The 13,778-nt window shown below is 63.9% G+C and overlaps 1 protein-coding gene across 4 annotated transcripts in view; it reads right to left on the reverse strand.

The window, feature by feature from the left end:
• Positions 1-168: 168 nt before the first annotated feature.
• SHANK3 (SH3 and multiple ankyrin repeat domains 3) overlaps positions 169-13,778 on the reverse strand; it is a 48,470-nt gene continuing 34,860 nt past the window's right edge. For 3 of the 4 annotated variants that reach the window (XM_056107057.1, XM_056107059.1, XM_056107060.1), the window contains 2 exons: positions 8,487-10,707; positions 169-2,711 (listed from right to left, as the gene is read on the reverse strand). In XM_056107057.1, coding sequence (XP_055963032.1) covers positions 2,129-2,711; positions 8,487-10,707 — 2,804 coding nt within the window. In that variant the 3' untranslated portion in view covers positions 169-2,128. Of the gene's footprint in view, positions 2,712-3,479; positions 4,016-8,486; positions 10,708-13,778 lie in introns of those variants that run through there. The other variant, XM_056107061.1, reaches the window with a different exon arrangement.

Here is a 13,778-nt window from a genome sequence, read left to right on the forward strand (position 1 = left end):
CCTGGACTTGCCCTGTCACTGCCCAATGAGAGCAGAAAGTGGACATGGGCCTCAGCCAGCAAGGCTGGAGAGTCAAGGACAGAGCACGGGGGGGGGGGGGGGCAGGGGCATGACCATGTGCTGACACCCAGCTGTGAGCCTGTGTCAGGGCGGCAAAAAGTGCACGGCTTCATTTCTTATAAATTTATTACATAATAATATTATAATTATCAATAATAATAATAGTATAAGAAACATAGATCTCTGTGGGGTGTATCACAACGGCAGGGTCAGGAGGCCTCGGGACTGGAGAGGGGAAAATCCCCTGTGGACTCCATACAAAAGGAGGGGGAAAGCGGGACTGACCCTGTGAAGTTAAAAACCCAAATGGAACGGAACCGAACCCCACAGGTGAGTGAGACTGTGTGGCAGCCAGTCGTAGGCCGCGTGTGGGACCTGGTCTGTTGGGGACTCTGCCCAGGGGAGCGGGCCCGTGGGCCGGGCGGCTAAGGGGCACAGACCGGCGTGCCAAGCCCCTGGGCGGTGAAAACTTGTGTTTTCAGGTTTTTCTTTTTATTAAAAAAAGCTAGAAATAGAAACAGAAACTTGAGTGACGTGGATGGAGCTTGGTCCGGACCCCAAACCCCAGGTTTAAAAACATCCCAGCCCCCACTCACAGACATTGCTGAGCGTGAGGAGTCACAGTAAGGGGGCTGAGGGGCCCTCAGGGGTCTTGGCCTCTCCGCAGGGCTTGTGGTAGCTTGACTCAGGGGTCCCCGGTGACACCCTCAGGAGCCCAAGGGGGTGTCACTGCCTCCAAGGCCTGGGGGCTCTCCCAAGCAACTCCCCTGAGGAGGCCGCTCCAGATGGGCAACAGCGGGCCCCAGGGTGCAGGACGGCCCCCGACTCTTTGGAGTGGATATGTGGCACTGTCTCAGGCGCACACCCATGCACACACCCCGAGCACTCATCCGGAGCAGGCCTGGGACCGCTCTCCGCACAGGCACAAGCAGACACCTGGCTTCACACAGACGCGTGCACAGACAGACACACACACAGGCTCCCGGGGCACCAGGCTTCCCTCACGTGTGCACACGCAGGCTCCGGGGGCACCAGGCCTCACAGTCGTGGGTGCACACACACGTGGGCTCCCAGGGCACCAGAGTCACACTCACACGTGCACACACAGGCTTCCGGGGCACCTAGTCTCACACTCACGTGTGCACACACGGGCTCACAGGGCACTAGACTTCACTCACGTGTGTGCACACGGGTTCCCGGGGCACCAGGTTCACACTCATGTGTGCACACACGGGCCAGAATCCCCAGGCTCCAGGCCCGGGCAGGGACGCTTCTCTGCTGCTGTTGCTCCTTGTATGGGGAGGGCCCTGGGGGCGGGGGCAATGGCCGGTGCAGGTGTGGGGCCCTGCTTCCCTGGACAAGGGTCTCCCAGCCACCTGCCCTTGCTCGTGTCCGGTAGGACACGGCCACCCCTCCTCCACGCAGCACCTGAGGAGTCTGAGGGGCACAGGATAGCTCAGCGCGAGGAGGGGGCCGAGCTGGGGCCCCAGGGCGGGGTACCGGGACCCTGGCCAACCCCAGACCAGCTGGAGCGTCCCCCGCCCCATGTGGGGTGGCAGTGGCAGTGAGGGGCCAGAGATGGAAGACTGGGCAGCCGCAGCGGAAACCAGAGGGTGCCGGAGAGGAGGGAAAGGGAAGCTATTAAGGACAGAGATATTTGTTCCTTTTCTTGTTCCAAATATAGAGTGGATTAAAATATGCAAAACAGGGGGCTCCTTGGCCCCCAACCAAGAACCCTAGTGTCTCCCCCCTCCCCCCGAGTCAACAAGGTGTGTCCTGACCTCGCATGCTGGACTAGATCCCCCCTCTGGGAGAGTGGCCACCAGGAGCTGTGTGGGAGGTGGTCAGGCCAGAACACCCCAGCCCACCCGCTCCTGCTCCGCCTCCCGCCCGCGCCCTTCCTGACCATGTGCTGGGGGCTCTGGCCAGCCAGGGAGGGCGCTAAGCAATGTACAGGGCAAGTCTCCGAGCTACGGCAAAGGACGGTTCATGCAACATTCCTGGCCCGGGGCGGGCCGAGCCGGCGGCCCGGGGTGGGGGGCCCTGCCCGCAGGGCGCGGGAGGGGCGTCAGCTGCCGTCCAGCTGCCGCAGCGCGCGCTCGATGTTCATGCGGTGGCCCACGCGCGTGACGCCCAGCTCCACGAAGTCGTCCTTGGTGAGCGCGTGCAGGTGCGCGCCCTCGATCTCGTGGTCCTCGAAGCGGTCGCGGTGCTCGCCCAGGTGGATGCTCTCCAGCCAGTCGCCCACGTCGAACTTGCTCCAGAGCTGCAGCGGCTTCTGCTGGAAGGGGCGCCGCGGGCCAGGGGCGCCCGGGCCCGGGGCGGGCGAGGGCAGCGGCGACGGGGAGGGCGAGCGGCTGCGCGCGCTGACGCTGCGCACCACGAAGCGCACCTCCTTGGGCTCGTGCGGGATGGAGAGGCTGGACGACTTGAGGATGGTGGGAGGGGTGAGGCCGAAGGGCCGTCCCACGCCCCCCGCGCCCGCCCCCAGCCCCTCCACCCGCTCCAGCGACGCGGGCTTCACCGGGCTCGGGGCGCGCCGCGCCACGGGGTAACGGCCGCTCGGCCGCACCGGGTAGGAGGCCCCGCCGGGGGCCCCGGGGCTGCGCTGCGCTGAGATGGTGCTCAGCTCACCGAGGCTGCTGAAGAGCCTGCGGAGGGAGAGGGGTCAAGGCCAGGTGAGGGGCACCGAGAGAAGAGGGCGCGGAAGGGGGCGGGGAGCTGCCGGGGTCCAAGGGAGACGGCCGGTCCCTATAGGACCTAGCCCCTAAGTGGGGTGCCAAGGCTCAGAGCCAGGGGAGCACTAGGCTGACGGAGTGTGGGTAGAATGTCTGTGATGTTTGTGGCCCTCTACACAGAGAAGGAAAGAGCCTCTCCCTGGGCAGAGGTCAGTCCCTGCACTGCTCACCCCAAACCTCACCCCAACCTGGGGCTACAGTTTCAACCCCAGGGCCTGCCTGGGGCGGCATTAAACTCCCCTTTAAGGTTGCCTGAGTTGTGCCTGGAGTAATATTAATCTCTGAGGTGTGCCTGGGGCAGTAGTGACCCCAGAGAGTGGCCTGGGGCAGTATTAGCCCTGGACTGTGCCTGGGGTAGCATTAATTTCTTTGGTGTACCTGGGGCAGTATTACCCCCAGAAGGTTGTCTAGGGAAGTATTAACCCCAAGGCATGCCTGGGGCAGTACTGACCTCGGGTTATGCCTGGGGCACTATCACCCCAAGGTATGCCAGGGGCAGCATTAACTCCAGGGTATGCTTGAGCAGTATTACCCCCAAGGTATGCCTGGGAGAATATTAACCAAAGGGTGAACCTGGGGGTAATATTACCCCTACATGGATGCCTGGGGCAGTATTTACTCCAAACTATGCTGGGCGATATCACCCCTGAATATACGCGGTGGGGGGGGGGGCAATATTATCCCTGAGGATTGCCTGGGGCCATCCATGCCTAGTAGGAGGACCCCTGAGGCGACCCGGCAGCTGAGTCACGGTGAAGGCTGGTGGCAGCAGGACATGATGGGACGGACCGGTGACATGGAGACAGACATGGCAGCATCTGCGCCCGTGTGGAGCAGCAGCACATGCAGGACGAGGCATGGACGAGGCGACGACCCTCAGCTGCTGCACAGGTGTTCCCAACATGCGGCACCCTGGGGACACGCCCAGCGTGCTAGACACATGCAAAGCCACACGCACGCAGACGGCACCTCCCTTCCCGACATCACCTGATGGGTCCCAGGCTCCGGGACAGCTGTCCCATCCTCGTGGGTCCCTCCCTGCTTCCTCCCCATTCTCCAGTCAGGGGATGCCTGGGGCTAGGTGGCCCCTCCGTGGCCCTGAAGTCTCCCAAAGCCAAGCAGAGCAGAGACCCAGTGGCCAGCACAGTGCATGGACGGCGAGAGGCATGGGATGGGCATGCTCACTTACAAGGCCGCCGCTCGGAACCACCGCGCAGCTACACAGAGCAGCCACATGCAGATGGGCAGGAGAGAGCAATGAGAGAGAGTGTTAGCCTTGTGCAGGGGCACCCCCCAGCCACTGCCGCGGTGTGGCTGAAACCCTGCCATGGAGGGACTTCGGAACTCAGGAGCACTCTGGCTTCTGGAGTGCAGCCCATCAGTGGCCATAGCACCTGAGTACCCTGCACCCTGCCCACTGTGTCCACGGCACCCGAGAACCCCACACTGCCCACCGTGGCCGCAGGCCCCAAGTATCCTGCTCTTTGCCAGTAGGGCTTGGTCCACCCCCAACACACAGCCCGTCTGTGCCTGCCGGCAGCCACACAGCATAGGGTCCCTGCAATCCTTTATCCCCTAAAGTGTCCCCTCCTATGTTTGGTCCGCTGAGAGCCACCTCTGCCCTTCCCGCTGACCTCTTCATCCCCAACCACCGAGGCTCCCAGAGCCTCCGAGCGAAGTCACCTTCTCAATGTGCATACCCAGAGCAGAGCCAAGCCGTGGTTCAGACTGCAGCTGCACCCTCCGCTTGTCTGGTGGAGAGGAGGCATGGACCCTGGGGTGGGCTCCGAGGATACCCTCCCCACACCCCTCCCTGGCCTCTGAGGGTGTAGGGGAAATGGGGGAGCAGGAGGGAGGGCAGTACACCGGTGGGGTGATGCTGGAGGGCATGCTGGTGCTGCGCTCAGGACGGCCCCTCCAGAGCCACACTGGAACCCCCTTGCCTCAGAATGGCACCCGAGGGCTAAGCACCGATGGATCAGGCCAGGCAGCCCATGCCGTGGCCGCAGAGACACCTGGGGGCCTGGGGTGCAGGGCTGGTGCAGGGAGCGGTGGGCAGTGAGAGCGGGCGGACTGGGAGTGGGCAACCGAAGGCCCCCGGCTGGGGTGGCAGGACGTCTGAGAAGGATGGGAAGGGAGGGGCAACTAGGCCCTCACGACAGTTCCTCTTCCTCTCTTGGGGCAGCAGGACATGGCCACATTGTCCCCAGAGCAGAAAGCAGTGCAGAGTCCCTGCACACACCCATGTCCACCCCAGCACCAGCCAGCCCACCCCCCCCACAACCGGCTGCTCCTGACACACGGGCCTCGCCCAGCACTGGCACACACCCCCACACCCAGCCCGCTCCCTCCTGGGGCTCTGTCTTTTCTCCAAGCACAGTCCCTGCTAACCAGCCGCCTGTTTCCCACTGAGGTGGCCCCTTCCTTTGTCCCTTCCCAGGCATGCTCCACCCCCTTTTCATGACATCTGAGTCCTGTCACACTCCCAAACACACCCTGCCCCTCCTAGGGTCCTCACATCCACTGCCTGAGCCGCTTGTCCACCTTCTCAGCCAATTAGGAGCGGGCATCCAGGCCCCCAGCCCACTCGGGCCCTCACACCCCTCGCAGCTCCATCCTCCTGACTGGGGGCATGTCTGCAAACCAGGACCAGGAGCTCCCTTCTGCTGACAGCATGCGCTGCCCCTGAGGGCCACACGGGGACCTGGGCTGGGCCTGCTGCTACCACACACAGGACAGGGGTAAGCAAGGTGGGGATCAGCACAGTCTGGGGGCTGCCTAGGGAAAATGATCCTCTAGAACTCGCCCCCACTGTGAGGGCGGAGGCACCTTCTGTGTTCCTGATGCTTCTTGGACCCAGCTCACCGTCCACCCCCAGTAACACCCACCACAGAGGTGTAACAGCCCCACCTTTGGGCCCCTCCTGCTTCCCCATATCATGGCCCCCGGCATGTGTTCCCCTGCTCACACAACCTGCACCAGGACCCCACCACGCAGCTGCCCTGTGTCCCCCCAGGCTGAGAACAAGTCCTGCCCCTGTAGGCTTGGTCCAGAGAAGTAAGCCAGGGGATGTTTCTCCACCATCAGAAGCACGCCATGGCTTCTGCTGCTCCTGCCAGCAGCCAAGACCTGCAGATATGCGAGCTCAGACCCAGAGATGCTGTGGGGGAGGACCCGCCACCCCGAGACCCCACGCCTCAACTTCCTTCACAGCCAGGGAGACCCCAAAGGGACAGAGGGCAGCAAGGGCTCATTTACACAGGAGCATCATGGCCAAGCCTGGGCAAGGCTAACTGGATTTAGACACAGGCAGAGAGCTTCAGAGAGAGAGAGAGAGAGAGAGAGAGAGAGAGATGCAAGGCTGATCAGGGTGTGGTGTGGGGAGGGTTTGTAGAGATGGGGATGGGGGCGTGCAGCATAAGGGCCTCAGAGGCAACTGTGTGGCTCTGAACTATGGACGTCCTTTCTGTCCACGAGACTATGAAGCTAAAAACAAATGAGGTGGGTGGCCTTGAACCAATGTGCCCAAAGCCAGAGCTATGGACCCCCGGAAGTTGCACATGGGTGCTGCCCCTCAGGGGCCACCCGAAGAACAGAGAAGGCTGCAAGCTGGGGTGAGAGGTAGAGATGAGTGACCACAGGTTCCTGAGAGCCAAGGCCCATCCTGAAAGCACTCGGGCAGTACTGAGCCTCAAGCTGCAGCTCTGCTGAGCCACGCTGGAGAGAGTGACTCTTCTGGGGGCGGGAGGGAGGCACAGGCTTTAGAACATGCACTCTGGGGGCCCTGACACCCTCTGGGAAAAAGAGCCTGCTGGGCATTAGAAGCCCGCAATGGCTTCTCTCTGCAGCCACTGTGGAAGGCTCCACCACTGGCCACAGGGTGGAAGTGGGCTGGACCTGCCTAGCACCTCTGCAGTCTGCTAACTGTGGTCAGCAGGTCAGAGGACATGAAGGGGACATCAGAGGCAGGGAGAGGCACAGACAGGAGCAGCAGGGGAGAGACGACTGGACGAAGTTGAGCCCACAGCTCCGTGTCTGGCGCTCGCTGCCCAGCCAGCCAGGATGAGACCAGGGCGTCCTCCGAATGAGCTGGCAAGTCAGGGCTGGGTGGGCGGCTCCCGCTCAGTGGCCAAGCCTGTCCCTGGAGAACCCTTTGTGGTGAGCCTGACCTTCTGGCAGACTGTCCGCCTTCGACCGTCCCACGGCAGAGCCATGGAGATGAAATACAGGACACGGTGCTTCTAGGGGGAAACTCCCTCCAGGTCTCACGGGGGAGCCTGCTAGGGTGCTGGAGGGGCACAGTCAAGCTCCAGCCTGCCTGAAGATACACACCCTTCGATGCTCCTTCGCAGCCCTGGCCTTCCCGAGGGGACCTGCAGGAAGCCCCGGGGCTGAAAGCTGTTTCCAGTGCAGCTGAGATGGTCCCACTCCTCAGGCCGCCCCCCACACCGGGTCCAAGAGGAAACTGGGAACTTCACCTAAAGAAATGCTGCAGAGGCTGTAGGATGAGCTCAGAGGGGTGGCCTGAGGGTACAGGCAGAGCCCACCAGGCCCAGCCAGGGGCTCCAATCCTGTCTCGGCGGCAGGCGTGTGTCTGGCTGTGGAACGTGGCCTCGCCACCTCCCTGCATCCCAGGCCTCTGCACACAGCAGTCTGAATGAAGCTGGATTCTGTCACCTGCTTAGCAAGTGTCTGCATGGGGCTTGGGGCTCCTTGGGACCAAGGGACACAGAGGAAGAGAGGAAGAGTGCAGGTGCCGGTGGAGGCTGGTCAGGTGCAGCCCCACACGGGCCTCACCCCAAGGTGCCCGGGGTGAGGGCACAGTCCCAGTAGGTCCCTGCACTGAGGGGGCAGATAACCCCACAGCAAGTCCCAGGCTGACAGGAGCCAGATGGCGAGCTCAGGGGCCAGGAGGGAGCACAGGGCCCTCCCCAGTCCTCTTCACACCTGACCAGTCCTCGGGAAAGGGCCCGGGAGGCAGAAAGGAGGAATCAGGTGGTGGTACCCGCACACTCCCCCCAAAGCCAGGGAGGAAGAGGGTGCTTGGCCACAGCAGGCAAGACAACGGGGTACAGAGCTTCAAGGAATGGGCTGTTCAAGAATCTGTCCAGGGGCCCGGCCAGGAACTCAGCAGCACCCCCCTCCCCAGAGCAGCACATCAGCCCCCCCCCACAGCTCCACATGCTTCTCATGTCCCCACTCTAGGTGGGGGGCGCAGAGCAACGGAAAAGGCAGAGTCGGGCCCCTCCACCTGAGAGCGTGTCGCCATGCACTCTGAACCCTAAGCAGGGGCAGGAAGCCAGAAACCGGTGGGGGTTCCCCAAGGAAAAAGTGTCCGCATGCCCTGACTTTAAGAGAAAGGGGATTCCAGCCACAGAGACCCCTGGGAATGGGGTCACAGAAAGCCAAGTAGCTGGGAAGGGGAGGGCAGTTCCAGAGCAGGCCCAGAGCCAGCCATCAGGGCAGCAGTAGTGGCTGGGCAACAGGCCTAGCCCGGTGGTCTCTGGTGGACGCCACCCCCTCCCAGCTACCAAGAACCTGCAGGCGCTATAGTCGGCGACAGACACAGGAAGCCGGGTGAGAACAGAGCAGAGGGTAGACAGGTGGGGCCACAGACAGGTGGGAGGCTGCAGAAGGGGGCGAAAGGCAGGCCACGGGGTGGAGCCCTCCCCACTCTGCCCTGCTCACCGAGCTGCAGCGATGGGCGACTTCTTGGACGGGTCGAGCAAGCCGCCCAGGCCGCCGGCCGGCTCCTCCCCCAGGGAGCGGGTGTCCTTATTCAGCTGCTGCAGGCGGGAGCTCAGCTCGCTGATCACAGTTGGTTTGTCATCATCGGACCCGGAGAGTGTCCTCTCCACGGGGTCCCCCCATAGCTTGGACCTTCTCTGGAAGAGGTAGCGAGGGCGAGCGGGCCCGGCGGCTGAGGCCAGCCCGGCGGTGGCGGCATGGTGCTGGGCCATGAGCTCGCTGTCGGAGGACTGCTTCAGCAGCGGGTCCCTGAAGGTCACCGGCCCCTTCCCCAGCGGGGGCTTCAGCTTGGGCTTGGGAGGCACTGGCGGCTTCTCGAGGAGAAAAGTGTGTCCGTTTGCAAAGGAGGTGTGGGTGTCCGTGAGCTCCCCGCTCTCGGAGCTCAGGGTGGACATGCTGGACACGGTGGAGATGGTGCTCGTGGTCTCCAGGTGTGGGTCGCTGGAGCTGCGTGTGTCGGCCTCCTCGACCCCCGAGTCTGCGGCTGACTCTGGCGCCGGGGGCAGCTCGGTGCTGGGCTTCCCCGGGGCGGGGCTTGGCCCAGGCGTGGACGAGGGGCCTGGGCCTGGGAGCGGGGAGGCCATGAGACCACCGTTGGCAAACTCTTCGGGGGGCGGCACCAGCCCGATCCGGGCCAACTCCTCTCGGGTCTCCTCGTCGCTGGAGGACAGCTGGGCGGGCGGCAGGTTCATGGCGAAGACCAGCTCAGGCTCCTCCTCGGAGCTGCCCTGCCCTGGCCCCGGGTCCACCGGGGTGCTGCCTGGGGGCTGGGCCCGGGGACTGGGCAGGGGCTCTGCCACCACCGCCGACTGGGCGGGTGCCGGGGCCAGCTCAGGGGTGCCGGGACGGGCCTCTTCGGGCCCCAGCCCGCTGGGCTCCTGCCCGTTGCTGGTGGCGTGCACCACGATGAGGCCGGCGGGGCGCTGCAAGGACGTGTCTAGGACGCTGAGGATCATCGCCTTCTTGTCATCGGGGGACTTCCGGTCCTCCCGGGGGACTTTCTCAGGCTCCCGGCGTGTGGGCACAGGGACCCATGCGGGGCTCCTTGGGGAGAAGGCGGGGGAGGCCAGCGCTCCTCGCTCGGGGTCGCGGGGCTGGACATCCACAAACAGCGGCCCTGGCCTGTCGGCATCAGGACTGTGCACGGGCGTGGGAGCCCGGGATGAGGCCTGGGAGGCCAGAGCCCGCTCGCGGGCGGCCAGGGCCAGGGCCAGCGGCGAGCTGGGGTCCAGGGGCTTTCCGGTGAGCGGGTGGATGAAGGTGGAGCCTGACGGGCTCAAGCTGGGGCCGCTGACCAGTGGCTTCAGGGCGGACACGGGCGAGGGCAGCAGCAGGTCCCGGGTGGGCGCGAGCCCAGGTCCCAGGAGCCGCTCGTCGATGGAGCGGGAGGGCTGCAGCGAGGGCAGCTCGGCGGGGGGCGGGGGGCTGCCTTCCACGGCGCCCACCGACAGGAAGACCGTGGAGCGGCGCCGCTCCTCCAGCCGCCGGTCTTTGGGGCCGCCGAAAGGCAGCGCGGGGCCGTCCCCGGGGTAGTCGAGGCCGCCCGGGCGCGGGCCGCGGTGCGTCGGGGAGGGGTCGCGCGCGAAGCTGCCGCCCATGGGCCCGGGGCTGCCCACGGCCAGGCCGGCGCGGTCCTGCGCGTCCTCCACCTGCAGCTGCTTCACCAGCGGGCTCTTGCGGCGCTGCGGCTTGGACGGCGCGAAGAGGCTGGCGCTGAAGGCGCCCAGGTTGGCGTAGGGGCTGTCGGGGCCGGGGGCGCGCGGCCGGCGGCGGGGCCGCTCGGGCGGGGTGGCCTGGCCGGCGCGCGGGTCGCCGGGCTCGGCCGCCGCGTCCTGCAGGATGATCATGGAGCGCGCGCGCCGCTGCCGCTCGGGGTAGGGCAGCGCGCCCGGCGCCGCGCCCGCCTCGTACAGCCCCGCGCCCAGGCGCGCCTCCAGCCCCGGCTTGAAGCTGGAGCGCACCGTGTCGTAGGCGCGGCCGGGCGGCGGCGGCGGCGAGAAGGCGGGCGGCGGGCCCGAGTCCAGGTAGTAGGGGGCGGGCGGCGGCGGCGGCGCGGTCTGCGGCGGCGGCGGGATGCCCCGGCCCTCGCGGCCCGTGTCCTGCATGGACGAGCTCCGCGGGAAGCGCCCCTCCAGCAGGGACGCCAGCTTCTCATCTTCCCCTGCGGACGGGACAGGGGGCCCTGAGTGGAGGGGGCGCGGCCGGAGGAGGGAGCGGCCGAGGGGGCTGGGGCTGACTTCACACCCACCACGGCCGCTGGGCTCCCAGGGCGGAAGGGCGGCCAGGAAACCCCTTGGAAATGGGTGGACCAGGGGCTGGAGTGGCGGTAGAGCGGGGAGGGCGATTGCCTCGCACCCGGTTGGATCCCTGGCACCCCAGATGGGTCTCCCCCTCCCCCCCAGCCCACCAGGAGTAAGCCCTGAGTAAGGCCGGGGGTAGCCCAAAACAAAAACAAAAGTGAAAGAGAATAAAGAAATGGGTGGATTTCAGTATCACTGTTGCAGACCACAATGCCCAAAAGGGGGACAGGGGAGAAAAGCGCCTGTCTGTCTTGAGGCAGGCAGGGGTGGGGTGTGATGGGAGGGAACCTGGGGACACTGGTGCTGGGAAATGTGCCCTGGTGGAGGGACAGGTGTTGGAATACTGTGTGACTTAAGTCCAATCATGAACAGCTTTGTAAGGGTCCATCTCACAGTGATTCAATAAAAAGGTAAAAAAGGAAAGAAATGGGTGGAGAGGAACTGCAGGTAGGCTGTGAGATGCACCCCAATACCCTAACATTCCATCCCCCACTGTTGGAATGCCAAGCTTCTGGGCTTCCCTGGGGCGGGGCTCGGCCCAGGCATGGACAACGGGACTGGGCAGGGGCACAGGGAGGCCATGAGCACGCCGCTGGCAAAAATCTCTTTGGGGGCGGCACCAGCCTGATCCGGGCCGACTCCTCTCAGGTCTCCTGAGGGCTGTGCTGCAGAAGGACCGATAATAGGTCGGACACAGGCCCCCCCAGCTCTGGCACCAAGATAAGACCTGGAGGCCAGCCACGAGCCCAGTCTGCTAGTCTCAGGCCTCAGAGAAGAGAGTACTGCACTGGGGTGGTGTTGCAGGCCCCACTGCCCCCTCACACTGGGCAGGGCTTGCCCTGGAAGGGCCTGGAGACACCTGGAGGTGGGAAACAGCTGATTGGGGGTGTCGGTGTCATGAACACAGCATGAACAGGGGTGACATCCTGCTAAAGACCTTGACCAGGGGCCTTGGAGCTGACAGCCTACTTGTGGCAAGAGGTTCTAGGGGGGCCAGGGGTAGGTGGGCATGGACAAAGGATGTTCAGCTTCACTCCCCAGGGCTGGCCTCCTCACCCGTAAATCTCTGGGACAATGTGGATTCCCACAGCCTCGCCCAGATGCTACTGAGATTCAAGTCTGCACAAGAACAGGGCAGGGGCCTCAGGGGCCTCATCGCCCTCCAGCCTGGCCTCCTGCAGCCTCCTGAGCACCGTGAGCACGTATACACCGGCGTGCTCTGCAGGGCCCTTGCAGTGGTTGCCAGAGACGCAAAAGGGTCCCAAAGCTCTGGAGTGTGTGTGCGTGCGTGTGTGTGTACACATGAATGCATGTGTACATAGTGTGTGTGGTGTGTGTACGTGTATGTGTGCGCATCTGCAAGTGGTGTGTGTGCATGTGTGTGTATGTGTGGTGCATGTATGGTGTATGTGTGCATGTGCATATGCATGTGTGTGTGCACGCAGATGTGTGCTAGTCCCTGGATCTCACTTGGGGTTTGCTAACAAACAGTTTTTAGAACTATGAGACAGACTTCCTGTTCCCAGAATGTCCTGTGGCCACCACATGCACTGACCAGCTCCTGGGCCACCAGTTCAGCCAAGGGGGACTTTTATGGAAAGCCTCAGGCACAAATTCTAGTTCTGTCAGGTACTGTCTGATGTTCCCTACTCCTGGGAACCTGTTCCCTAATCTCAGGAGAGCTGCCACCCCCGGCAGGGGACTGTGTGAACTGGAGCTATTTAAAGCTGACAGCTCAGGGCAAAGCACCTCGAAGCGTCCCAAAGGCAGGCGAGGTCATCACCAGGCGCACCACTGTGGCTTCTGTCTGCCTCCACCAGTGCTAGAGGCAGAACCTCCTGGCCAACTCCTGGGTGTGGACAGGTATGGGCTGCACGCCTGGCCAAGGAGAGGGTCTGCATGACTCAGGGAAGACAAGTCACTGGCTGGGGAGGGGAAGGGGAATGGGGCCAGACCTGGGGACAAACACCAGCAGGGCAGTCTCACTCTGCCTGGCGACACACATGAGCAGTAATGGGACACGGGAGTGTCATGGCCCAGAGTCAGGGTGCGAGACCCTCCGTGGGGCTGCAACCGCTCCTGACAGGCTAGTGTTCATGGTGGCTGTCAACTGAATGGTTTCAGGGCCACAGTGCAGCCGGCACAGGCAATGGAGCAGCCCTCTCAGTGTCTAGGCAGGGAAGAGCAGGGACTGGGCAGGGCAGGACGACAGGACAGGCCACCCAGGCCAGAGACAGATCAGAAGTGACCAGCAGCTGCTCCCCAGGAAGGAGCAGGGTGACACTGCTCTACAGAATGTCCCCTGTGGCCAGAGGCTGGACTGCAGGCAGAAGTGGGCAGGGTGTGCCAGAGAGACCAGAGCCCAGAGTTGGCTGTTAGCCAGACAGGGCAGAGTGGAGAGGAAGCAAACTGTGCACAGGGGCCGAGTATGAGAATGGGGGTCTTTCACGGCCCCTCCTCCAGGAATGGCCTCAGCTGTCTCCTGGCTCCTGCCCCCACTCATCCTGAAAATTTAGGCCCTGGTGCCCCTCCTTCTGTGACGCCTGGCTGTGGCTGGGACAGGGGGCAGGTTGCACCTGTGCTTGCCATGTCCCCAGAGGAGCCCTAGACCCTGGCCAGTGTGGGCCCACAAAGGCCTTTGTGAGCAGAGGACCACATTCCGCACAGCTGGTAAGATGACAGAGGAGAGAGCTGTGGGGCCCCAGACACTGCCCACCCTGCCCAGCTCCACCTGCAGTCCACCCCCTGCTAATGCTATTCCCTTCACAGGGTCCCCCTGCATCTACGTGAGCCAGTGCCTGAGACAATGTGCTGTGAGTGTCCAGAAGTCTGAACTCTGTGGGTCACTGACTACACAGCTGCACAGATGGACAAGGGATGGGACAGTGGGTGGCCAGATGGAGAGGGGACAGGACTGGCTGTCTGGAGGGGG

This window comes from Sorex fumeus, unplaced genomic scaffold (assembly GCF_029834395.1).
Source record: "Sorex fumeus unplaced genomic scaffold, SorFum_2.1 ptg000153l, whole genome shotgun sequence".
Classification (NCBI taxonomy): domain Eukaryota; kingdom Metazoa; phylum Chordata; class Mammalia; order Eulipotyphla; family Soricidae; genus Sorex; species Sorex fumeus.